Source organism: Anguilla anguilla, chromosome 6 (assembly GCF_013347855.1).
Source record: "Anguilla anguilla isolate fAngAng1 chromosome 6, fAngAng1.pri, whole genome shotgun sequence".
NCBI lineage: Eukaryota > Metazoa > Chordata > Actinopteri > Anguilliformes > Anguillidae > Anguilla > Anguilla anguilla.
The window spans coordinates 43,529,364-43,557,349 of NC_049206.1; the positions used below are offsets into that span (position 1 = coordinate 43,529,364).

The following is a 27,986-nucleotide window of genomic DNA, read 5'->3' on the forward strand; positions in this document are numbered from 1 at the left end:
TCACCTCCGTTGAATATCAATGAAGAGACAGTGGAGAAATATCTTTACTCATATCTTTCTGTTTACACAAACAGCATTCCAGCAGCAAATTCATTTTCACACAGGATTTAATTCCTGTTAAATAATATGAAATTTAGATGGGATTCCCCATAAATCTCCAGGTTTGTAAAATGTATTTTTATTTGAGTTATTTGCCTCCTCAGCTTCAAAAACAATTTGTGGTTCAAGCATTTGTTAGAGTGTGCACTTTTATATTTACCTTATGGTCATGCCTTTTGGAATTTGAATATATCCACAAGTTTTCCATGGAAAAAAGAAGTTCCACAGTGAGGGGAGTTTGAAGCAGGGCCATGCAGAGACCTTTCGGTGGCACATGGCATGCCAGCACATGCAAACCAAGGTAGTGGGGCAGGACTTTATAGATGCATTAAATGGAACATAGGGTTATATTTGATCAAGCATCTAATCTGAAAATATGAGGTGCCAAATGTAAAGTAATACACATCACATTTTTTTTTCTTCTTCTTATATTTATCCTAAATACAGAATTTTTGATTGAGGCTAAATTGAATCTTTTCTTCCCCCTCAAATTTAGCAGACAGGCTAAATAAACCTTTTAGTTAGTATTTTACGATTTTACTGACAAATCTGAAAATACACAAGCTACATATGTAACATAAATGTTAAATCATTTTTTTTTCTAATGCTGTGAGAAGATATTCCTTTTCTATGTGTTGTGCTTTCTTGGTATAGAGACCAGAACTACAACATGACAATATGCTGCCTTTATTCGTATTAATTCTAGACCTGTGATTTTTCAGCTTTAATTATTACCAAAATCGGCAAACTCCAAACACATGACTTCCATTTCAAAAAGAAACAGATACCAAAACGCATTAGCAAGATGCAAAATATATCTCAATTATATAATTTGTTACATTTGCACCCATGCTGTTAAGGACCTGGGCATGATGCTAATATACTGGAGAAATACCAGCAGTTTAGTGCACACAAAGACAGCACTGGTAATTATTGCATTGGTTGTTACTTAAGCCTTATACCCCAACAATGGCTTTTTTTTATTGATTCAGACAATGACTGAGAAAACAAATAATTGAAAAGGCTAAGTGAACTATGTCAGCAGCACAATGCAATTCCCTTCCCAGTCACCAGAGTCTTCCCCCCCCCCCCAGCCAAGTAATGCGTTTGGAACCATTTTTGTAGGAATCTTGCTTTCCTGAATTTGTCAGGTCACAAACATGTTTTCAAGACATTTTACTTTGGTATAAAGTATGGAACTATTTACAATGTAGCTGGAAAGTTTCAGTTTAGTGGGTTTGTTTGCAAAATTGCGCTACAGTTTTGTTATTTACCATAACTACGCATGACCCTACTGTGACATTATAGAAAAGTTGCAATAACTTGTTGAACTGAGTTAACATTTTAGTATTTAAAAAACTGTGCTTCAGTAAGAATAAACCAGACATGAACTGTAAGCAGAAAATCAGGATTAAGTGATACATTTAAGGGATCACATAAGCACATGCTACACTGAAACTGCGTGGCGTCTAATTACACTGTCTGAATATGGAGGCAGGCAGAAGCACGTGGGATCAGAGCTTTGACCCTGCTGAATGTGAAACATCACGGTAATGCCTATATGTCAGCAAGGAAGCACAGAGCTTGTAACGATACTATTCATTTTAATTATGAGGTCTATTCTTAGTCAGGAGCAGGAAGGAGTACCTTTGTGTATTGTGGTAATGACTGTCAGTCCTTATTCCCAGAAGGACCATATCTTCTCTCATAAAATTATTCAATCATTAAATCAGCACTGACCTTCATCCTAGCAGCTTAAATAACAACAAACTAAGCTGGAGAGTGTGACATTACAGAGTAGTAAAATTGCAGGAAGACTACAAAGGACCATTAAACAACTATATGAGAAGAGTATACATATTCAAGAAAGTATAATGGTCCTTCTCCTGAATCATCTGTTTCAGATCTTTCCATTGGGACGGAGGCTTAGGTCCCTAACCTTTAAAACAAGGCGAATACTCAACAGTTTTGTGCCAGCATCTGTTTGCGTCATCAATGACGCAACACACCGTCATTTTAATGCCTAATTAAATTTTCTTATTTAGCATAGGCTGAAATTTATTTTTGTGTTCAGTGTTTTAGTTCAATGTAATTTATGTATGATATTTTTTTTACTAGAATGTCCTTGACAGAATTCTTTATTTCTCATTTGTAGTAATAGTAATATAGTATAGGTATATGAAAATGCAATTTATGCAAATATATTTCTTACTGTAATTTATGTAAATTGTTTATTTAATTTTTTGTATGCCAGCTACTTGAAGTTGAAGTTCACCCAAGGAAAAATAAAGTTATCCTATTCTATTTTATACAAGATAAACAGTATTACATTGACACTTCAAGAAAGGAAGTTTGCTGCCCAGTCCTGACCTGAAATTGCTATATTCTGCCTAAGAGACATAGTCAGAACTGATCACAAGCAAACAGCATGTTTTTCTCCCTGTGGGGTAGTCAGTTTTCTTATCTACATCTTCAGGAATAGATGCATTTTGGCAGCAGAGTCTATGGTAGAAAAACGATAGCAGGGCATGCATATAGTGTGGATATCACATGGAGTCCCAGTCTGTCTCCGGTTCCCAACAGTGAGGATGCAGGGAGTTGGCTAGAGACAGTGTATAGCACAGCAGGAAGGTATCAATGAAAGAAGAACAGCACTGTCGTTGAGGAGGAAGTCTCTCTGGTTCTAATGCAGACAACTCTGTGCTGTAGCAGAGAGAGAGAGAGAGAGAGAGAAAGAGAGATAGAGATAGATAGATAGATAGAGAGAGAAAGAGAGTGAGAGAGAGTGAGAGAGAGAGAGAGAGAGAGAGAGAGAATGCAAGTGGTCCTTACAATACACTAAATAAATGGAGTATCTAGCTGTGCCTAGCTGTCTTCTCGTAGGCTAAAATTGCAGCAAGCAGAATTTATTTCAAAGTCTCATCAAGTATGCAGTTTTTCCCATAGAGCCGTATGGTGCTTTTTCATGCATTCATGCAGTAATTATAGTTATAGTTATGTTGCTCCTGTTGCTCTAGAACAGTGGTTCTTAACCTTGTTGGAGGCACCGAACCCCACCAGTTTCATATGCTCATTCACCGAACCCTTCTTTAGTAAAAAAACTAACTAACTGCAGACTAGACTGAGGGGTGGACCTCTGCGGCGGAGGCTCCACCGAACCCCTGAGACCGACTCACCGAACCCCTAGGGTTCGACCGAACCCAGGTTAAGAACCACTGCTCTAGAACTATTAATAATTGTTTTACAGTACACACAGACACACAAAAATGTTGGCCTGTGGCGATGAGTGAACCTGGCAAGGGCAAAAAGTGTATGTTTGAATTTGTTATCAACTATGCTAAAATTGAAAACCCGTTAGCTGATGTCCTTACCAGATCTGAATCATAGGAGACAGTCTTCATGACTGGTCCCTGAATCCAGGTCCACGTCATGGAAACAGGGCCATTCAGGTTCCCTTGGAAATACAAGCTCCTGGGATAGGCATACAAAAGCATGGAACAGTAACTTATATGTCTTATTGAGTATAGTTTAGCACACTGGAATCTGCTTTAGTTGTAGTACCCTTCAGGTTCTTCGTCTCAATATATGCTATTGTATGTGCTTATGTAAGATCTGCCCATTGGAAATGGCCTTGGGTAAAGCTCATGGTAGGAATTGTTTGATTAAAAGTGTATAGAAAGTCTATGAAAGTAATTTAAATCCAATGAATAAAATATAGAAAGACATAAATAATAGCTACAATACAAAACACCACAAGGAAATGACAAGGATTGATATATATGGCTTTTTCAATAATGATTGAGTATTTCTATATTTTACTCTTATGTTAACATGCGTTATTTTTCCTCTGTGGAATAAATTTCAGCCTTCAGAAACAAAACAAGCAATACGTCACTCAGCCAGAAATACTGTCAAGCATACCTGTTAAGAGGCACCCTTTGGAACAGACAGACGGAACAAACGGTAAAAATATAAACTCGGAGACAGCTGACATCAATTATTCTGCATATTCATATTCAGTGCTGCCTCACGACCCGTTGCAGCTAGTTAAAAATAGTCCTGTGGTCCATGGTTAATTTAGTTTCTCACGGCTTAATCAACACCTCCTGATGCCTCACGGATGTTCCTGACAAGTTAGCTCTTCCTCTGTGCTCGGAGTGCGTGGGGGTGGCGACCTTCAAGTCCTCCATGTGATTCTAAAGACGCTGGATCTGTGTTTTCCATGGCACTATTTTCACTCCTGATGTATTACCGCGTCAGAACAGGTTATGCCGCTCAGATTCTTATCTATTCATGAGCTGTTTGTGAGTTATTTTGCAATTTCTTCCTTTATTAAAGACTTATTGTATCTGCCATATGACAAAGAAATATTGAATTAAATCCTTAATAGAAAGCATAGGACTATGTGGATCTGAAACTGTATGATATTTGAGACCTCTAGTAAGTTCCACAATATGAGTTTGTGAAATAAGAATGGGAATGGAGCTATTCTTCACTATCCATCCCTCTCATTTTATATTAGGGCTAAATCAATGCTGCAATGATTGGACAAGCTTGTATAGAAATCACTTGGAGAAACATGCAGTGCTTTATCCTCAGTTAACACAGGACAAAAATCTGGCACAACTCACCACATTTACCAGCACATAGAGATATCCAGCTCCCACGTTGACTCCAATGTCCTGGATGGGCAGAACGAAGCTAGCTGGCACCCCCTTCTTCTCAGGGTCATGTGACAGTGAGAGGGGAGTCTTGGCCATGCAGATGGGCAGACTACCGTAGCCCTAAACAAGAAACCATTGTGTTGCCCACAAAGGTGCAAAGGTCGCCACACTTCAGATTCTTAGAAAGAGCTCCAATTTGAAATGTGAGATGGGAAAATGTATGACGGTTGCAGTTGTTCCAGAGTATTGTTCAACAGATGGGAGAGCAAAACTTCATGGGCCCATCAGAATGCTTGGAACTATTTCACCCCATCAAGGGCTCACTGGTCTGAACCAAACATAGTGTTTGGCTATGAAGAGCAAAATTGCTGATTTGAGTCAGTTATTGACCACCTGACTCTCCACTATGCTGCTTGCACAGAATCAGCATCAAAACCCTCAACATGGCATCAAACCATTAAATTCCCATGGAGGCAGCAACGCTAAGCCTGGCATAGTGCACAGCTCAAAATTAATTCCTGATCCTCAATCCAATCGTTTGAACTTTGAACTTGTTTGAAGCTGACCTTTAGACATCCAATCACATCACAGCTTTGTATGAATCAGGCAGATGTAAACAAGGAAGGACATTTTGGGATAAACCCAGGAGTTTCACAAAGTAATTCACAATTTAGCCTCATACCACAGACAACCTACTACTATCACCGCCTGTTACAGCTTTCCGAAACCAACTGCTTTCCTGGATGGATGATGTAAAGTTTCAACAGCTGTCAGCACTTCTCATGTGTAGTCGCTGCCTTACTTGGTGTCTAGTGCTTGTCATGAGAAAGCGGATTTATGGGGCCACAAAGCTCATTATCCAGAATGAGATCGTCGAGTCCAGTCACCATCCAAACAAGGTGCATTTACCATCCCAGCGAGAATTCAAATTCTCCTGAATGCAAACCTGCCTACCATCAACATTACCTTCAAAGGCAGTGTGATACGTACGAATGACGAACAAAATTTGCCCACATTCATAACTGCCCAGCCCCACCCATCCCCCCTTCCAGTGCATGCCTTCACTCTCGAAACCTCACCCGGTTAGTGAACAGTTCCACTTTGCGCTTGGCCTCTGGAAGAAGCTCCACATCTTTGGCGCCGTACATCTCCATGGCAACGACTCTGATCTTGTCCACTATTGGCAGCTGTGGGAGACGTGTCACACCCGGGTGAGTGGCTAGGTTCACACCAAGCAGGGGGTTTGTGGAGCCACCATGCTAAAATCTTTCATGGAGGCTTAAATACAAGGGTATGTGGTCAGGGAAACAATTTTTTTTTTAACTAAGGGCCTCCCAGTGAATACAATCATAATTACATGACACAAAAACATTTCTTTTGAATACAGATGTGAACAAATTTTAATTCCCCAAATCCTGAATTGCCTGGACTTTGCATATATTATCAGTGCACTGAAAGATAATGCTATAACTGAACTTGCCATCAAGCAATGTACTTTCACCTTCTTCGGAAGTGTGCGAGACGACAGGAAGCGACAGTACGATGTGCACTGTGTCTGCAGGAACTCCTGCCTTTGGCTATGTATAAAATATTTAAAGTGACGGGATTCATCAACAGTTTGATTTAATCAAGGGAAATGTACTTCAAATTTAAATTATGCACATTGAGGATATATCTGAGAGAAGTCTAGTACCTTTGTGTATGTGCAGTAAAACAGTTGTGTGGTTGAATCATGTACACCTTAAACGACCCCTACCTCGGCATCATAGAGGAACCTGAGGGAGGTGGGCTCCTCCGCTGCCCTTATCACGGCCTCGCCAAGCTCCACTGCCCCGGCGCCTCCTTCAGCCCGGGGGGAGCAGGGCACGGCGTCGAATGCCCCCGCCGATTTGGCTGCGTGGCAAACGAGGTCCAGCTCTGCTTCTGTGTCCGTCCTGCGGTCGCACGCAGAACGTCAGGCCCCTCCCACCAAAGCCACACCCCACCTATTACACATCCCACCCCCCCACCCCCAACATACCACCCTTCAGTCCATGTCCACCACACCTCGCCCATAAGCCCACCCATAAAACTTTGGTTCAGAACAAATGCACAACAGGCGAGGTATTACAGCCATTTGATGTAGCGGAGGTGGTGAGGTTGGGCTTGTGACTATAATGCTTCAGGTTTGTTTTCCTAAGGGAAGCATTTTCATTTGCATATTTATCAATGCATATGAATCAAATAGCTTGCTTGCGTAAACGGATGAATATAAAGTGTGAGCCCTGTATTAGTGTACCTGCTGCACATATTTTACCTGCTGACGTGTTTTGTAGGTAACGATGACGTATGTGAAATGATGAAGTGTCTGGCAGCTCGGTCTTAAACCTACTGTAATGTTCCATAAATACTACAGGTGCAACACAAATCATCTCTTAACAAGCCTTTGGACGGCCGGTGCTGGTAGCGCTGTCACAACAGAAGGAATGAGTGGGGATGTCTTGTAGGGGTCACTCACTCAAAGGTGTTGACTGCCACGACCACAGGAATCCCGAAGGCCTGGCAGTTCTGCACCTGCCTCTTAAGGTGACTGCAGCCTTTCTCCAGCAGAGGCAAATTCTACAGGGCAACAAATGAGTCCTCACCACAGGATCCTACACTCTCAGGTTATTTGCCCTCTCTTCATACAGATCTGTCTGTAATTCTTCACACCTTTCATCTGCAAACCAGGCTTATTATCAACACACCTGTCTGTTCTGTGCTCAGCTTCTATCCACAGACCTGTCTGTTCTGTGCCCTCTCCCAATCTACAGACCCATCTGTTCTGTACCCTTCCCCTATCAACAGACCTGTCTGTTCTGTACCCTTCCCTTACCTACAGACATGTCTCTTCTCTTCCCAAATACCTGTCTGACTGCCTTCCATTTATCACTACAGACCTGTCGGCACTGGGCTTCCTCCTGTTATCTACGTGTGATAGACGTGTAGAAGATGGAAGAGTGATGGACACACTGGGCAACAAGCTGTTTTCATCTGTCAGTTCTCTTTGAAGTACAAAAGGAAGATGAATGAAGTGGAGATGAAGAAGAAGTGATCTGTCGTGCAGTGAGGAGGGGAACGACCAGTCTGTAGATTACCTCCTCTTTGTACTCCTTTGGGTGAGGCTGCCCAGCAAGAACCTGTACCACAGCAGCAAAGGTAGCTGGTTAGATAAGAGTGTTAAAGATGCATGTGTAGATTTTTATACTCTCTCTAGTGATAAATATATCTGCAAGAGGTTGAACGCAGTCTGGAGCAATCATTCCAGCAGGGGGACCAGGGCTCAAAAGGGGGGCTTGGGATGGTGCCAGGGGGGCCTTGCGATGATAGGAAATTATTGAAAGCCTCAATCACAAAACATCAAGACATAAGTACTTATTCTGCTGAATAAAAAACACAAAGCAAGCAATTAATTGTATTTAAAATATATTAACCTTTTAAACGTTCTGTTGATGTCCCACTCTCATGTTTGCTATTTGCCATTAAATTTGTATGGCATATTTTTAAAAAGGTTGGGAACGACTGCTCTGGGCATCATACAGACTGACTTGCACAGATAAGACACATAGTCGCATGATTCATGACATCGCACCTGTGGGCTAAGACTACACACCTCCGCTGTGAAGTTACGCACCTTTGTGTGAGGTGCAAGGCATTTATAATCTGGAAAATATTCCAGTTCTTCTGCAAAAGGTGACATTTTAAAAAGAAAATGTGGGAGTGTTCTCGCCCCCTAGCCTCTTGGAACCCCGGTTGCTCGCTCACCGTGGGACCACCTCCGTGCAGCTTCAGCCCACAGACTGTGGCAACCAGGACTGCGACCTGCGGCTGCAGTCCGGAGGTGCGGCACTTGATATCGAAAAACTTCTCCGCGCCGATGTCGGCACCGTACCCGGCCTCCGTGACTGAGGGAGGAGAGGTGGGTCACATGTCGACTCAGGACTAACCGCGAGCAAGATAATAGATAAAAGATAATAACACGCGTTTGATCTTCAAATAGTGTATTTCTTAATCAATCAGGTACAAATGTCACTACGATCATCTGAATCTCATATTCAGAATTAAGCGTTTCAGTTTGTATTTAATATTCTTTATGAGGTGCCTTTATATTTCTGCAGCAAAAGCCAAGGTGCCTGAAAAAATGGCTAAAGATCAATTTCAAGATTTTATATGCAAATATTGTAAATTAGACATAACCCGGTCTATTTCTGTTCTGTAAAAACATGTCTTTGAGAGACGATGGGGAATAAAGCACACAAGAGACGGTCGGCCATCAACGAAGAACTCACCCACAAATCCTTCTGGGCCCACCAGCTTCAAGGCGATTTTGTCGGCGAGAACGGAGGGGTTGCCATGGGCGATATCGGCAAACGGGTTTGTGTGAACAAATACGGGGGTCCCCTGGGGAGAGGCGTCGCTTTAGTCATTGAGCGGGATGACAGCAGACTCTGCAGCTGCGATAAGCATCATAACTGCAGCCCGTGGACCGCAGTAACGCGCATCACCGCTCACGGTCCACAGACAGATTAATGATGCGTCAGTCCTCAAGTATCAGTCTGCCCTCAGTTTAGAGATAGGCAATCTAACCACAGTCTGCATTGCATTTCACTTTCACTTAAGAGATCTCACTTCGAGTAAACTGAAGAGATTAAATAGGTTTTGCATTATTATATTCATACAGCATTTAATAAACATATCACTGAATTATGCCTGAATGAACCCCATCTCAAGTCTCATTTTACACTGAGGACCAATTTGCAGTCATATGTGATATTTTATCAGTTTTAAACACACCCGTTTTCCAAGTAAACAACTAAGACCTTTAGTGACAGGCTAGTTTCTAAAAGTACAAGTCAGGGTAGTCATTCAGTCATGTACACATAGAACAGCAATGCAAGTCAAGAGACTTATCTGCAAGCTTCAATTGTGCTCAGTACAAAAATACACCAGTAGGACATGTGTGTCTATGGGTATCATTCTTTTTAGCCATTTATGGCAGTTCATGCTTCATCGTTAAACGTTTTACATTTGTGTGGCCCTGTATTGTGAATTAAAATCTAAACTAATTATCTAAAGGATTCATGGATCTTTCAAATGTACTTATATGTAAGATTTATATAGGAAAAAAAATAATATACACATTTCTGCTTGATATGTTACATGTGAAAATAAAATGTCTAATGTACAGGTAGTGGACAAAAACATGGAGAGATCAAATGTGTTACAAAATTGAAGGGTTTTGGTGGTTCCATAAAGAGTGGGGCTTTCCTGTATATCCTTAGAATTCAACCATTATTTAACTGTACCGAGCACCTGTAGCTTGCTTTAACTGTACTGAGCACCTACACATGTCGTGCTGTCACGAAGTGCAGTTGCTATGTTTTTATAAATGTATAAATGTGATATAAATAAATGTGGAAAATGAGCACTCCCCCAGTGATATCTGCCCACACGGCAAGATGTAATTAGCACTGATTCATGGGTGATCTTTGCGACTCTGCTGGAGTGATCATGCTCCACCCTCAGTGCCTCGCTTCCATTGTCTCCTTTCCCATAATCCCCTTTCTGAAATAACAGACGTGCGGGAGAACATTGCGCCACTACTTTAGCGTTTGGTGTTTCGTTTCATGGGGAAGAATATGGAGCCCATCTCCCATGGAGCCCGGTCTAAGACTGCCTGTTGGTTTCCGCCCACCTCCAAAGTCTGGATCAAATTCGGCTTGATGGCGTCTCGCAGCAACGCAGCCAGTGCTCTGCTCACTCCCTGCCGGAGAAGAAAAACCACGGATAAATCTCAGGAGGACCTGGACTCCATCTCGAGTGGGCGAGACACGTGCCGTTCTCAGCCTTTCAACCAACCGGTTTCCACAGATTTCAGCAAGTCCTAACACGAACTAAGAGCAGTAATTATGAGCAGTAAACGTAACAACATAATCTTTTCCAGAACGTCATCTGAGTGGAACTCAATGTATGATACATGAGTCACATGCAGATGAACACACAGTACTCTTGCGCATACACTTAAACACACACACTACACATTCAAACACACAGGCACACACGTGGACAGCTCAGGTACACTGACCAGGTCCTCCGTCGTGATGGGCTCCCCACTTCGGTTGGTAGCCACCACCATTTTCTCCAGACGCTGTTGCATGTCATCCATGCCACTGGAAAGGGCCAGAATGGCCATGATTTCACTGGCCACCGCAATATTGAACTGGGGGAAAAAACAGACATTGCTTCTGCAAAAGTTTCAAAGTCTGCATGCAAGGAAATGTTTTTCAGTACTGTAAGTGGAAACTGCAATATACAACTATCTGATTGTCACAGATTTAATCCTTACACATTCTGAATGGGGCTGCCAATTTGTTATTCCTGAACTCACAACTGCATTTGTGATAGTATTTTCGTTGTATGACAAGATATGCTGTGCATCATTTTACATTGTTAGAAGATGGCTATTTATATTTCACTCTTGCCTCAAACTTGTTTTTGCTCTCTGTAATACATAAATATTGAAATGCCAAATAAATACATGAATGCAGTTTGTAGGGTGACGTTGTGGCCATCATCTGAAAATACTCTTACATCCAGTATTTTTCTCCTTCACCACTCACCATCCTGGCCAATCTTGTTTCCATCAGAGACTGGCTCTGGTTATTGGTATCCAGTCCTGAAATAAAAATAGACTGTAAACTCAAAAGTTCTGAAGGAAGTTTCACTTGGCCTCTTTACCCAAATATTTCTCCAAAAAAAGTTGCAAATTTCAATCTCCTGAGGAAGCCATGTGTCAGTCAGGATTACATTAACACATGGTGACACACCTGTGTGGCAGAGTGAAATCACGTGGCTTGTCCAAATAATAGCTTCGCTGGTATAGAGGCAACTCTGTGCTGGTGTTACTTGGTGAAACCACAACGCAATGTGAGAACTTCAAAACACTAATGCAAATGCACCAGCAAAACAGTAATGGTGCAAAACACAAGTATAGTAGATGTGCATCATTAGATATACAAGCCACACACCAGACGTGATAAAACCGCATATAGAAATTTCCTTGCATGGGTTACTTAGAACAGGGATGGTATACCTCTTTCCCAAACGCTGGCATCAGGATCGATGTTCAGCCGGACCAATCGGGTGATCTCTTGTTCTGTCAGTGTCGCTGGGTCAGTCTTGTCAATCCCCAATCTCTAAAAGAGGGAGAGAGAAGTGGAACCCAACCAGAAGGCAAAAGAAAACAACAACAGCATACGGAATGATGAAAATGATGTGGCTGACAACACACTGGCCATCTGTCATCCCATGTTTCTTACATTCTCATCTCAGTCACGTGTGCTGAAGGGTTTGTAGACATGCAAATGATTTGCGTGTTCTTTCTGGACCTGTGGGGGTAGTAAACTACAGAGAAAACCTGCAATAATTATGACTTCAAACATATATAATGAGAGATTGCAAGAGAGACAGGGAGAGGGAGACAGAGAAAGACAGACAGTCGGACAGGCAGACAGACAGACAAGCAGACAGATGCTTTATTAATTTTCAGAGGGAAATTGGACAATCAATATTTGGACTGCCTCAAAGAAGAAGAAAAATGGCCGTTGAGAGCAGAGCCAGAACACATAGTTTGGCGGGTGGTCATCCACAATATCATGCCTGCAGTTACAAACTACTGAGTATTTCACAGCCAATAACAATCAGGGGTGTCATCAGCCGTTTGTAAGGCTTGTTTATCTGACAGCCTCTTGTATCTCAGAGCACAGGAACGGCCTCGGTTGTGTACTACGGTGTCGTGTGCTCACGTACAGTACACTAAGATAGCAACTCCAAGGTGTAGGCAAGTACAAATATTCCAGCAGAAACCGGCCAAAAACTAGCAACTCCTTCTGCTGTGTGCAGAAGGAGTGGCAGGTGGAGAACGTAATGCACGCGTGGGGAGAGGTACCCTCCAAGCACAACGCTTGCAAGTGGGCAGGCTTTTCGGGGGAGGTGTGATGGTGTGGGATGTTCTCCAAAATGGGTGGACATCAGTTACTGGTTATTGTTGGGCCACATTGCATACACAGAAGATGAAATAATCTGCTCCATTACATTACAGGCATTTAGCAGACACTCTTATCCAGAGCGACTTACACAACTTTTACATAGCATTTTACATTGCATCCATTTATACAGCTGGATATATACTGAAGCAATTCCGGTTAAGTGTCCTTACCCGGGAATTGAACCTGCGACCTTTCGGTTACAAGCCCAGTTCCTTACCCACTGTGCCACACTCCGTCCGTATTGCGTGTTTCTTTGTGTTAAATTAGTCCTTTACATTAACAGTATCTCAGGCACTGGGAAACATTGGATACATGTAGCCTGCCTTCACCAGACTTTCTAACCCATCCTATTAGACAACAGGAACCTAGCATGGAATACACACAAGGGAAGTCACACCCCTCTGGAATACACTTGAGTTATGATAATGATCACATGTACTAGCTGAACTGTGTAAATAAAGTTTGACTGGGTGTATTAGATATAATGATTGTTGTTGTATTGGGTGCAAATCTAATTATTTCACCTCCTTTGGTTTGAATATGTGTTGGAATATTGAGGTTGTTTAATTGGATTTTAAAAAACATAGTACTTGTCTAATGGGTTTCAGCATTGATAAATTAATAGAACTCTTAAACCACCTGAGAAAATGATGTTTAAAGTTTTAAAGTTACTGGCGGTAGGTTTTTATTTGCGCTGAAAACACTATGAATAAATACAAATAAACATCAATGCAATAAAATGCAACAAGAATTTATTCTGTTTTCCAAAAATTATCGATATCTTGTGAGATGGCTAGAAGAACACATGTTGATTCCCAAACCTTGCCTCGAGGCCCCCCCACCCTTCCATGAAATTGTTAAATTCTGCCACCAGCACATGTGATTCCACTCAATTAAGTATTTATTAGCTGAACCAAGTGTGCTGACAGTGAAATTTAACAAATACGGGGAATATCTGGGGTGCCACAAGGACAACTTTGGAAACAGTTAAGCTAACACAGTTTAACAGCCATAAAATGAACCGCATAAACAAGGCAATTTGAAGCAACCAATAGCTCGCCTAACCAGATTTTCAAGATGTGGTGTTCCAGCTGTCAAATAAATTTGAATGAACTGGCTGAGACAAAGACAGAAAATGCAATGGAAGACCCAAAAAGCTGTTTGCATCTGGTGAACAGTACTTGTAAAATGCCATTTTCTTGAAAGACAGAAATAAATCCAGCGAAGGGCTTGCTCAGCGTGTGGTGATTTGTCAAGCCCCCTCGTAAACAATTATCCAATTTGCACCACCTCGATGATCTAAGATGAAGTAATTGCTTTAATTAAGCACAGATGATGATTGACAGCGATGCTTACAAGTGACACTCACATGTTAAATTCAGTTTGATTACTTACTCCTGTGAACATGCTGCAGTATTTTTAAATGTTGTACAGCAGCATGATAGGCTTTGTTAGAAGCAGTGGGAAATGCCCAAATTGAAAATTAGAGCAGTTATATAACATTGAACTAATTACCTAATCATGGCCTTCAATCAAGACTTTAAGTAGAATCAAGTGTCACAGTGCCCAGCTACAATAAAAAGCTACTGCCACACTAACCAATTTCAGTTAAGATTGGATACTCCTGCTTTATGTGGATGCATTTTTCTTTTTACTGATACCCAGTCCGGGGCCTGGAGAGCCACACAGTCAGGTGGTTTCTGTTTTATCCTTAAGATTAAGCATCGATTCAGATCCAAGAAACCAGGTGAGCTGACTTAACTGTGTAAAAAAAACTGCTTTAATTGATCAATTGCTTCGCTACTCATGTTCTGAGAGACAACAAAAGCCAGCAGAGCCTGTGGCTCTCCACGACAAGGAGTGAGGACCATTGGTTCAAAGACATGCTTTTCATAGCATTTAAACTTCCCGCTCACTTTCCTAACTCTATCATACTAGTTCAACTAATAGTTTTTTTTTTTTTTTTTTTAAATAAATGTCTCAATTATAAACTCAATTGTACAATTAGTCATCAGACTGAGCTGCTGGTGTGCCTATGGGGATCCCTAGAGGATAACTATTAAAAAACAAGTGTTAATCCCTGTAGTTGACATGGTGGACATAAACTGGTGGCCGTAGTCATATGGTACCAAAGCACAGTTTCAACCGTGAGAAGAAGCCGTTCAAAAAATAGGGGCATATTGCAGCAAGAAAACCATTCTGGGTGGAAAGAGGACAAGCAGAAGAGATTGCAATACTTGATAGAGGATGTGCATAAAGCATGGGATGAGACCCATCATTCATCATGTTGTTTACCTTTAGGAAAACAACGGATTAGCAAAATCTTTCAGCACGGTAATGACTCCAAACACTCTGCAAACACAATTATAATCTACTCGGAGTGGAAGTCTGCAGACGCCACACTGACAGTATTAGATTGTCCTCCTGAGGGACCTGACCTCAACAAAATTGAAGCTGTGGATCACTTGGACAGGGAAAAGGAGAAGTGTTCAAAAGAAGTGTTATGGCAAATCCTCAAAGAAACTTTGAAGCTTTAAAGATTTTATCACAGGACTACACGACAGTCTACCAAAGTGAATTACTTCAGTTTTGCATTCTAAGGGAGGAAACACAAAACACTGACTTGTTTAAAAAATACAATATGGTTCTGTTAAGTGCTATAATATTGTTTCTTTTTTTTCTTTGTGTTTAGTTTATATAGTCCAACCACCCCCAAACAAAGAGTTACTGCGCAGATAAATGGCATTAATTAGAATTTTTCAGAGTGGTCTAAGGTTTAAAAGTGCTATCTTTTTAAATACATTAAATAAATATGCATTTATATATTGAATACAGTTATTAAAATTAATCATATGTGGCAATCGGTGTTTCAGAGAATCGAATTTGTCTCTGCCACGCCTATCAGTGGAGAGAACAGACGCACCTGAGTTGTGTTAACTAATCAGCCCAGGTGCTTAAAGGTATGTTACTCTACACCAGGGGTGGCCAACCCAGGTCCTGGAGAGCCACAGGGTCTGCTGGTTTTAGTTTTTACTCTGCACTTAATTGATTAATTATAGCAGTTGATTACACAGTTAACTCACCTCACCTGGTTTCTTCAGTCTTAGTGGTTGCTGTATTTAAGGTGAAAACAAAAACCAGCAGACCCTGTGGCTCCCCAGGACCAGGGCCGGCCACCCCTGCTCTACGCAGTATGGGGCTGAGACGAGGAGCCCGTGTTGAGAGATTGAGTTTGTGTAAGAATTTTTGTTTCTGCGTAAAGAAAGAAAATACTGCTAAAAAAGCGGAGGAGCTGGAGGAGTTTGTGTTAGTTTATTGTTCTTGCCGGGAAGCTGTGAGAGAGAGAAGGGTGAAGATGTTTATTTTTTTTGTGTTGGTATGGGTGCACTCTCTCTCCATATGGCAAATTACAGTGCACACCTGGAACTGCCCTATCTCCCTCCTAGGGGTGTCACACAGTGAGAGTCTAAAATGGTGCCAAAACCCTGGAATGTGTGGTCTCGGTGCAAGCCGAATTAGCCTTTGGCTGAATTCTGGTGGTCGAGGAGTGTGGCAGTCCGACATAAAGCAGACTGGTCTTAGCCTTCTGGTGGAGAGAACACATGCACCTGGTTTGTGTTAATTAATCAGCCCAGGTGCTTAACAGTGTGTTCCTCTCCACCGGTAAATGTGGCCGAGAACTTCTCCACTGGACCAAATGCCACAATAAATGTATCGTATTGTAGAAAACTTGGGCTTGGGATTTTTGTTGCAAGTGGGTTCGTTCAGGGTGGTGATAATTTACCTTCAGTGTCCTGAGCTGGGTGGGGGAGAACTTCCTCTGATCCTTGTCCTGTGGAACCAGTTGGTCACACAGAGCCTGTGTGTGTGTGTGAGAGAGGGCAGAGGGCTCAAGGCATGCTCACAGTGCAACAAATAAGGGTGAAAATTGATTTCAATGACCCTTGTCATCTTCAGTAATCCACAGTCCTATAATGCATACCCTGTCGGTCAGCACAGACTCTTGAAACAGGCGGGCATCCACGGCGTTGGCCACCAGGCGGCTGGCAGCAAGGACGGCCTGGATGTCCCCACTGAGGTGGAGGTTGACCTGGATCCCAAAACCAGAAAAGATTTTAATTTGTTTGGGTCAGGGACACCAAACTGGTGTGCTGGTGCACACACTAATTTTTTTCTTTCAAGCAATTACCCTGAATGAATTGCCATATTAATTAATTCATAAATTAATTAGCAGCTAATGAATAATTGCTTAATTAGCTCCATTTGCACTAATGCATTTCCCAGTCTTTACAAATTAAAAATTGGATGGCTTGTGCAGTTCGCAGCTCTAAAGGGCAGTTTTATCAGACTGCAAACTGCATAAAGTTTAAGATTTAAATGCTCTGGAGGAGAAGTTGTAGCAAAACCTGACATGCGTCAAGCTCTCTGTGACCTGAAATTTGTTTATCTTGCTTTGACAATGCTCCCCATTCAATTTGTGAATACTAAAGAACAGCCTCTTCTCACCTCTTCCATTGGAATAGCCTGGGAATATCCACCTCCAATAACACCTCCTAAGGAATGATTGGAAATACACCAGGTTTCAGGTTTCCTGTTTCTGTCTAGTTGAAAGCTGTTCTTCAGTGACCATGGCTAGACAAATTTTTTCAGTTTCTCATACACTTACCCATGTGAATGCTGGCTGACCTCATCATTTTATGGATCAGTTTGTCAATTACAGGTTCTTGAGCCCCTTAAGGACCATACTTACTTAATGACCCATACATATCCCATTCAGTGCAGTGTAAGATTTTATCGGTGTGACTGTCAATGGAAATATATATCATATATAATGTATGCAATATGTCCAATATTCTTTTTCAACTTGTTTCTCATCTCAACACAGACCACGCCCATGCACACAATTACCTCGAATCCCAAAGTCTGGGCCCGGGCTGGGCTGGCGCATGCAGGCGAGGGCATTAACATTGTGATGTGCCCCCAATGCCTGTGCCAGTCCTAGTGCAGTTGTCCTCTTCCCCTCCCCCAGGAGCGTGGGTGTGATCCTGGTGGAGCACACAGAGATATCAAGGCTCAGAATTCTGCTCAAGTTGTCTCCTGATTCCTGAATCCAGAGAATAGTTCATCAGATGAAACATTGCCTACTTATCGCTAATAAGAGCTTGACTTTTCAGACTGTGTCTTAACTCAGCTTTAGAGTCTAAGCCATATCAGACCCTCTACACAACTCTGAATGGGCATAAAGTGCCTTCCAAAATGAATGACATCCCTGAGCAAGAAAGGCTAACAAAATATAAAAAAACACAGGTAATCAGCAATATTGTGTGCTAAAAATGGAAAATCGTGAATACAATAATTTTAAAAAGTAATTTTATTGCCCAAAAAAGTCAAAATACCTTTTTACCCTCCCTTTGCAAGGATGAGATTAGTGAGCATGTTAGAGAGGATCCTTGAGGACCATTCCTCCATAGAGAGAAATGTTTGGTCTGTGCTTGTGGACGGCCCTCTTCAAGGGAAACCACAAATTTTGATCAAGTTCAAGTCTTCAGATGTGAGACGGCTATTGTAAAACAGTAATTTTGTGGACAGTATATATACACACACACACACACACACAATGCTTTTTTGCTCATCGTTATCAAGCTTAGTAATCATTTCAGAGGGCATTGTATATATATATATATATATATATATATATATATATATATATATATATATAGATATATATATACAATATATATATATATATATGTTTTTTTATTAAGTAATTAATTTTTTTCTGAAAACCATAGGTGCCATAATTATTGGCACCCCTAACAATTATTGTAAGTAAAATCAAACAAAATGAAATTGGCAATACAATTTTACTTAATTTAGTTAATCTCAGTCTAAAGGAACTATATTGTGTCATTCCATCACTTCCAGTTTCAATAGAGAATAAAAATGAGGTAACAAGCATAAAAAATCCCTTTGTCATCCATCAGCATGGGAAAAGCCAAATAACTGTCAATTCAGAAGAGAACGATGGTAATTTACCGTCACAAGTCTGGTAATGGGTACAAAAAAGACCTCATACCCACGGTCAAATGTGGAGGTGGGTCATTGATATTTTGGAGATGTTTTGTTGGCAGTGGTCCCGGGGCACTATTTTAGATCAATGGCACAATGAATTCAACAAAGTACCAGGAAATACTGGCAGCAAATTTTGTCTCTGCTAAGTAGCTAGGACTTGGTCATAGGTAGATTGTCCATCAGGACAATGACTCCAAGCATACATCAAAATCTAAACAGAAATGCTTCAGTGAAATCAACATCCATGTTTTCCAATGGCCATCTCAGTCTCCAGACTTAAATTCCATCAAAAACCTGTGGTCTGAACTGAAGAGGGGGGTCCATAAGCACAAACCTAAAGATATCAATGATTCTGAAAAGTTCTACATGGAGCAATGGTCAAAAATCCAAATGTGTTCTCTAAACTTATCACAAATTATAGGAAAAGACTTGTGGCTGTCATCTTTGCCAGGGGTGTTTTCACAAAGTATTAAACCAGGGGTGCCATAATTGTGGAACCTGTGTTTTTTGGGGAAATATTTTTTTTATTAAAAAATGTAAGACTTTGGTTGATTCCAATGAATCATTAATCAAGCACACTAGTTTACACATGTTGGAAAATAAAGCTTATGTCAATAATTGTATTCATTTTCAGTTTAGCAAATTTTTTAAACATTTTTTGTGCATATTTATCAAGGGTGCCAATAATTCTGGAGCTCACTGTATATGCCTTGGACATTTTTCACTCCCCTTCCACAGAGTGTAAGATGTCATATGTGCCAATGTACATTATAAAACCCTCCTGGACAGCTTCCTATCCACTGGTGTAACAGATAATTTAACCTTCTTACTTTTTTACTCCTCATTTCACTCCCTTTCCTCAATGTGTAAGGAAATGTCATATGTATGGATGTACATTATTATCACCATATTCTTCAAAGTGGCGTTTGTTACTTATCTATTTATATAGCTTTCAGTATTCCAACATCACTGGCATTTGTTGCCAGTGAACTCTTAAAAATGGGGAATACTAAAGTTGCACATGCATTTAAATATATTGTTAATGAATTGTGTAGAAGATTTTTAGTCTTTCTTTATAATTAGCTACAGTCTCCTGTTCCTCCAAGTAATTGTGGCAGTAGGCCTATTTTCATGATAGTAAACTTGTCTTTCTAGTGTCTTTTCATTGATTAATACAGGCATTTCCCTGCAGTGCATACAGAATTGCAGACTAATAACTATGTCTGACTGTTGAATAGCTGAAGAAATTTGAAAGTGGGTTATTTGTTATGGTTTGATTGCAACCATATTTGTGCAATAGTCTCAAAGTTAGAGGACAGTGCAGTGGATAGCAACGTTGTCTCATGGCTAAGGCCTGTCTGTGTGGCGTTTGCATGCTTTCCCTGTGCCCCACGTGAGTTTCCTCTGGGTACTCTGGATTCCTTCCATAGTGCAAAGACATGCAGGCTTGGCTAACTGTTGATCAAAATTGTCTGTAGGTACGGGTGCATGCGTGAATGATGTGTGTGGCCTCCAATGGATTGGCAATGTGTCCAGGGTGTATTCCTGGCTGTCGGCCAATGAATACCGGGCGGGGTAGGCTCTAGCCACATGACCCCAACCAGAAATAAGCAGGTTAGACAATTAAATTAAAAATCACAAGGCTACTTACATTACTGTAATTTAAAGCATTATATTTTATAACATATGATTGTAAATCTACAACACAATTTACAATATATTACAGTAAACTGTGCAGTAGAATACTGTAAAAAATATTTTTACTGTTATTTCAAATAAATTTGACTAAACATTTAACATCTCAGTTGAATCTCATTTGGCTGTAAAAAAAATACAGCAATTAACTTTTTAATTACTGTAATTACAGTAGTGCTGACAGTAATTTACTCTTCATGTTTTACAGTAAATTACTGTAAAATGTGCACACGTTTGTTTATGCTCAACGTAATCATGAGGGGTAGGGGGTCTTACCCTGTAACTATTACATATTTCCCATCTGGATTTTTTTGAAGACGCTTGACGACATCCAAGCACACCTTGGCCTTAGACTCTCCATATAGATCCACCTCTGTAGACAAGAGACCGATTTCCTTGGCCAGTTGGGTTATAGGCTTGGGTGAGCAGGAGTGTGAGATCACAGTGTCACTAAGGGACGGACAGAAAGGTGCCAACATGACATAACAGTCAGCACTTCAATGTCAACAAATGTCAATATCACTGAGACGCACGGCATTTCTTGCAAATTTTCATCACAGTTTAACAGCATTCTGTTAAACTGTTTTATTTATTAGGAAACCTAATAAGGAAACCTAATAAATATGTTGCTTCCCTTGACTTTTGGAACAATTTCTTCCGTAGTCTTTTTAATTGTCTGCTAATTTGGCACAGTGCATCATTTTCATATGCCCATCCAATTACTCCAATGTCCTCCATCAGTTCAGGAGAGGGCAATCAAACATATGCTTCCTCCATAAGAACATATTGCAAACTGCAGATTGTCCTAGACTCTTTCGTTGTTACTGACTGAGCTGCACAGTCATTTACAGCCTTGCCATGCACTGCTTGTGAAGCTAGGCTATAAACTATAACCATACCGTTTTACATTGTGAAATAATTTTGAAATATAACTTTAAAATAAAGGCATATTTCTCAGATTTGCCATCTTGAATGAATGAAGTGCAGAGATATTGATATTCATAATTACATCTAATACTTTCAATCTCAAGTATAGAAAAACAAAAACTAAAGAAGAAACCATACTACATTTGAGTTTCAGTACAAATGAGCCCAAAATTGAAAATAAGAGGTGTGAGACCACAATGTCAAAGGCTCGCTGGTACAGTATGTACCTCGGTACTGGTGTCTCCTTCTTTATATTGGTGTAGGTAATGTTCCACTTTCCTGGCTTGTAGCTCTGGAGGAAACGTTTGGCACTCTCCACTGTATTCTAAAAATAAGATGAGTCCAAAAACAATAATATATAAATATAATAACAACAGGCAAAACAAAGCACACCCATCTAAAAATTGCACAGAAAAAAAACGAAAGCATTTCTATTTTAAACATGATGTGCTAAACCAGTTTAAACCTAAAATACAACATAACTCATCTGAGCATTCTGGCCCATGACTTATGGAAAGAAGCAGCAAGCCTGGGCAGGAAAAATAAAATGAATTTTTCAATTTTACAGTCATCTTTTTTTGCTGGGGAGCCAACATTCCATGGTTTGGAATTCAAATGAAGTCAAAAACCTATTGCTTAGTATTCAAACTATGAGACAGTCTACCCATTTTGAAAAATGAACCAAGTAATATTTTGCAAGTGTACTGTTCTCAATTTCATCACTACTCATCACTCTATAAAATGCAAAACTTTAGGCAAGAGCTAAATGGAATGATAAACAAACTTAACTTGGATACAGATATAATTAAATCTTTTTTGAAAGTTTAAAGTGGTCCACATGAAATTCGAAGCTAACTAGCTTAAAATGGTACGCCTGCAAGAGCTCCACAAATAAAGAGGAACACAGGAATATTCACCTTTCAGTAAAATCCAAAGCACAGCCCTGTCACCATTAGTCAGTTAATGGCAGATTTGCATTTTAAATTTCCTGGCAGAAGATAGGGTACCTCCATGAGCATAGCAACAGTCATGGGCCCAACACCCCCAGGTACAGGTGTGATGAATCCTGCCCGCTCCTTGGCAGAGAGGTAGTGTACGTCCCCCACCACTCGCTTCCCACTGGCTTTGCTGCTGTCTGTGAGGGCGGGGCCAAAGAGGCGGGGTTTAACTAACAGACAAATCACCTGCTTTTTACTGCCACACAAAGGCTGCAGCAGTGCTTCCCTAGGTAACTATCTGCCATTCATTCTTACCTCCGCTGCATATTAATGTCCATCAGTCATCACATAGTGTAAAAGCCACATTGGTACAGTATGTCCCCTGATTTTAATCCCCCCCCCACCCAAAACAAAAGCACCAGCTCCTCCAAGGAGAGGAGGGCTCTCGTAGTGCACACCTGGAATGTGATTGATGCCGCAGTCGATGACCACCGCCCCCTTCTTCACCCACTCTCCCTTCACCATCTCTGCCTTTCCTGCCCCCACCACCAATATGTCTGCCCGGCCCACCTGGAAATAATGCAGAGTTGTGATTGGCTTTAATGAATGCCTGTTTGGGAACCAGGCATGATTGGCACATATCTGGTTAATTCTTTACAAACCAAAGCTCTGACTTCATCAAACTGCTATGGCAGGAAATTAAAGTAGTTGTTACATTTATTTCAATGCCTGCAACATGGCACAGAGTCAGTGCTTGCTGCATTTAATAAACACTTATTAGAAAAACTGCTAGCGCTTGGTGAAAAGTTAGTTAGGCCTAGGAGTTACAATTGAGTAAGGTCTAAGGTTTACAATGCATTCTTGTAACTGGGTAATCACATTTCAAGACATATTTTCCAATATTTCATGAAAGCTTCAATAGATATGCTATTGGTTAACTGGAGGATCAGCAGCCGGTGATCTTTTTCAGCGAGCAGCCGGAGGGGCGGGGTCTTACCTCGGCGGGGAGATCCGCCGTCTTCGAGTGGCAGGTGGTCACCGTCGCGTGGCTCCACAGCAGCAGATCGTGCATTGGCGCCCCCACAATTTTGCTTCGGCCAATAACCACAGCTCTCTTCCCGGCCACCGACGTGCCTGTGTACAGAGAGACACACCACAGAAACCCATTGCAGTGCAGTTTCAAATCGCTCTGTCAGAATTTTTATGTATGAACTCAATGTTCTTACTCACAAGGTTACTTTGTGTCACCGTGAAGGGTGACATTGGTATATTTGTACATAATGATATACATTTTTACTAGCTGTGGAGAGACCCGGGGATGCAGGAGTTCTATTGGCTAAAGCACCTGTCTGTCTGATGAGCTCCATGCAGCCATTGGGCGTGCAGGGAATGAAGCAGTCTCCAAGGTCCCCACGAGCGAGCTTCCCTGCATTTATACTGGTCAAACTGGGGAAATACACAGACACAGTTTCACATGGATGCTCACACAGACACATATTCACAGACAAAATTGGAGGGGGGGCATGCCTTCATTACTCTCTCCCTCAGTCTAGTTCAGACCATTCCCTCATCCCAAACATAATTGCAATCTGGGAGGTTTGCCATTGGAATCACCGAAAATCCGTAATTCAGATCGACAGTACTACGAGTGCCAAATGACCACATGTCTAAGCAAGTAAACAAAAAATCTGATACACGAAACTACTGTCAGGAATACACCACATGTTTAAATCTTAATGTGTACATTTTCCAAATATGGTGCTTCCAGTTTTTTTTTTACACTGGCTCAAAATGCAGATGATCTAATTAATATTGTACAAAGTTTGTTTTCACTATCATTATGAGGTACTTTAGAGCTGATACAACGCTCTCAGCGATGACATTGGTGGGCGTTTGAATCAAAATATTTATCATTCAATGAACATTGCTTGACTGAGGGAAACCTCAGCTCTAGACGTAGGCTCTGGAAATGGGTGGACCCAAGCTATCAAATCAAATGAAATCAATTTTATTTGCATGTTTACAGAAAATTGTCACAGATGCTTCACAGAGTAGCGGGAAAACTTGGCCTGAGCCTCCAAATAGTAAGCACTTGAGGGAGGGGGGTGGGGGTGGGGGGCCGGGTGGGGGGGGCGGGATTATCGCTGTGAATGTGAGATAGAGTAAAAGTTAGGAAAATCCCCCCACCCCCTCCTCCTCTGTGTTTGTCTGTATGTTATTAATTGGTAACGATTGATAAACCAACAATGATTGTATCTTAGGGGTAGAGTGCCATCTACATGACTGTCAACCAGGAAACCGGGATCATTTATTTTCTTTGGGTGTTTATGTTGGCAACCTGTCATGGGCATATAAACTCCCTGGAATCTGAGTGTATGCAATCAATGCCACACTAGTTTGGAGTGGTTAATGAATAAAACATTGGGATGGGTTTGTAAAGAAGAACGCTGTTTAAATCAGTCTGTTGGTCAGCGAACGACTTGGGTTCTTACCCATCCACATCCTTCCCTGGTGCCACGGCGTTAGTGACCTTCTCGGTGTCTATTGGGTGGATGGAGTCCAGGGGCAGCTGGACAATGAGTCCGTGGACGGCGGGGTCCTCGTTTACTGCCTTGATGCTCCGTAGAACCTGTGGCAAACGAGACAGGGGGAACATTTTAGTTCCTGTGTTCTTGAAGACCCCGCAAGTTAGCGAGTAGTGTATACAGGCTGCCCGCTACCAGCCTGCCATCTGCAAAACCTTTGGCCCACAACGGTTTTGCAAATCAGCGCTAAGGTGGGCAGGCAGTCGCAATGAGGGCCTGGTAAATGAACGCAAGGTGGCATGATCCTGCTGCTATTGGTCCATTTGAAAATTGCTTGGGGCTGTGGGAGGGAATGGGAAAAGCTTTCAGGTTCCCAATCACTGGAAGGGGCCAAGCAACCCATCTAGTCTGTGATTCCATCCACCCCCAGGATCACAATAACCCAATTCAACCCCCACCTCCAGCCCCTCCACCCCTCTGGTCCGCGATTGCAATTTGCAGTTCCACCCTCTTCCTCTCCAGTTCATGATGGCATTCTATAACTACCCAAAAACACGCCCCCCCCCCCCCCCCCCCCCCCCCCCGCCCCTCCCCCCCGCTCCTTTGGGAACCATTGCTCTAATATACCATGCAGGACTATTCTCTGTTCTTTGAATGCACAGTCACTATGTATCACCCACCTCAGCTTCTGTTGCAGTCTTTGGCAGCCTAATGTGGTTGGCGTTGATCCCAATCTTTAAAAAAAAAAAAATTAAAAAACAGCAGTGAAATGTTTCAAAACCAGTTTAGCCAGTATCCATAACTATTCCAAACTGTAATGAAAGTACACCTGCAGACTCAATGACAAAGAAAGGCTATCAAACAGCATTGGCGTGGGAAGAGCACAGCTGCTGACATACAGGAAGAGGGTACAGTACACTGCAGGATGGTATGAGACGCTGTTACATAAAGCATTTTATCCGTTAGCATTTACGTATATGCTATTATGGATACTGTACCAATATGCCCCTGTCCAATCAGAGAAAGATCTTAGATTAAGCCATGTTTAACAGAAGATAAAGATAGATTCTCAATAACCATAATAGAAGGATCGATGCTAGATGTCTCTAATTGAGTGGCATTCCTGCTGATAAAGACAAAGCAAGGCTTTATTGGGATCTTGTGGTACATCAATACCTGAGCTGCAGCTTTCAACTTCATGCTGATGTAGAGGTTGGAGTCTTCTCTGTCTCCCACCTGGAAAACACGAGGAGAAACATCGCCTTCTGGTGCTCAACAAGGCCTTCTGATAATTCTGTAGCACAACCAGCAATGCAAGATCGAAGCCCACTGACCCATTCATTCAACCTGCTGAACTACTGGCTCAAATCCCTGACACATTACCTACTGATCTCTCTACAGCAGGGGTGTCCAATATTACATGGTTTTTGTTTTAGCCTAGCACTAAGACACCTTATTCTATTTGATTGAAGATCTTGATCCATTATTTATTTGAATCAGGTGTCGTAATAGTGGGCTAAAATGTAAACCTGCACCCACACCAGCCCTTTTCAGATAAGACTGGACACCCCTGCTCTACAGTATACCAAATGCTACATGAGCACTCAGACCTCTGAATGGCCCTGTGACTGTGTGTAGTCGGTGGATCTCTAGCATTAGCACGACTGAACGACTGAGTCAATATCACAGATTTGGTGAACATTTCAAGTGCACTGTTAATATTTCACTGTCGATAATTTAACACTTGCTGACTTTTACTGCTTCATGGTACTACCAGTCTTGTAAATGACCCGGTGGCTGGTTTGTGATACACACAATGAGAGCCACAGTCCTACACCGATCCTAAGATCTACACACAGTTGTGTATGTTTGTGTGCATTTCTGCACTTGCAGGCATCGTCTAAAAATTTTTGCTCTCAGCTCAACAGCAATATCCAGCCTGTTTCCCACCACCAATCATAGTAGAGGTAGAAAGTGGAATTCACCTATCAGAGTTAAAAATATTCCACCAAAGTCCATTTTAATCAGTACTTTGCACCGCGTGGGAAGGCATGCGACAGACACACCTGCAGCACCACCAGGCCCGGACGGAACCTGGGAAACTGCGCCCCCATCTTCTCCACGTCCCTCTTGAGCCTCTCCCGCACCTGTCTGGGGACACAAGCGCACGCCGGTCAGCCGTAGGGCCAAAAACGCTGGTGGGAACAGGGGGGTTAAGCCAGGAGGTCAGCGCTCTGAAGGCGGGAATCCTTGTGCGGTTAGTCCTTACTGGGAAGTCTTGTTTCCTGAGATGACGGTGCCGATGGCCCTTCCTGGCGTCCAGCTCCTGGGTGCATGCCTGAGGGTCAGGGTGACCGCGGAATACATGGCTGAATGCCTGGCACTGGTTCCTTTGGTGAGAGAGAGAGAGAGATAGAGAGAGACAGAGACAGAAAGAGAGGGTGCAGTGGAGGGAACTGAAAGAGCTCCCCTTCACTCAGAAGTGCAATGGCTGTTCTGCAGGACCGAGAAAGCACAGCTCAGCAGGCAGCAGTGACCTCGATGAGGAATCCTGATACAGCTGGCGGGTGGATCTGGGTACGAGTATGACTGTCCATTGGAGGCGTATCCAGAGTGCAGTCGAACCTCCTGCCAGCCAAGCCTGGCTGCCCCTCCCACCATCGCTGATTTACAACCTTGTTAGCACAGCTGTGCAGGATTCCGTCTGCACCTTATCGTGCCAGACTCTTTTCTGCCTTATCCTGCTCGCTCCGGCGCAAATCTGAATCAGCTTGACTGGAAAATGCGCCGTCAAGGCCAGCCAGTGAAGCGCTGGGCCAAATTTACTCGGAGGAGGGGTTAACCAGCACCCAGGGGAGAGGTTCCGCCTCGACCAATCAGACGGCGGGGTGACCGAGGGCTAGAGGGAGGAAACGTGTAACCCGAGTCTGTTTTTCTTCTCCGGAGCAGCACGAGGGTGCACTCTGGCACTGAGAGGGTGGGAGGGTTCCCGCTCGGGGA

The 27,986-nt window shown here is 42.1% G+C and overlaps 1 protein-coding gene across 1 annotated transcript; it reads right to left on the reverse strand.

The window, feature by feature from the left end:
- Window positions 1-770: 770 nt before the first annotated feature.
- Window positions 771-27,983, reverse strand: LOC118229883 (C-1-tetrahydrofolate synthase, cytoplasmic-like). Its single transcript, XM_035422369.1, has 28 exons — window positions 27,256-27,983; window positions 27,053-27,137; window positions 26,163-26,222; window positions 25,667-25,720; window positions 24,954-25,090; window positions 23,807-23,907; window positions 23,459-23,595; window positions 22,920-23,031; window positions 22,531-22,658; window positions 21,751-21,848; window positions 20,873-21,046; window positions 17,738-17,874; window positions 17,336-17,382; window positions 16,812-16,919; window positions 16,614-16,688; window positions 11,875-11,977; window positions 11,402-11,457; window positions 10,867-11,001; window positions 10,477-10,545; window positions 9,071-9,182; window positions 8,547-8,686; window positions 7,880-7,921; window positions 7,261-7,361; window positions 6,520-6,697; window positions 5,843-5,950; window positions 4,731-4,883; window positions 3,471-3,570; window positions 771-2,802 (listed from the first exon to the last, which is right to left on the reverse strand). Exons 1-27 carry the CDS (start codon window positions 27,351-27,353, stop codon window positions 3,481-3,483), a joined length of 2,838 nt encoding a protein of 945 aa, XP_035278260.1. The 5' UTR covers window positions 27,354-27,983; the 3' UTR covers window positions 771-2,802; window positions 3,471-3,480.
- Between the last annotated feature and the right edge of the window lie 3 nt (window positions 27,984-27,986).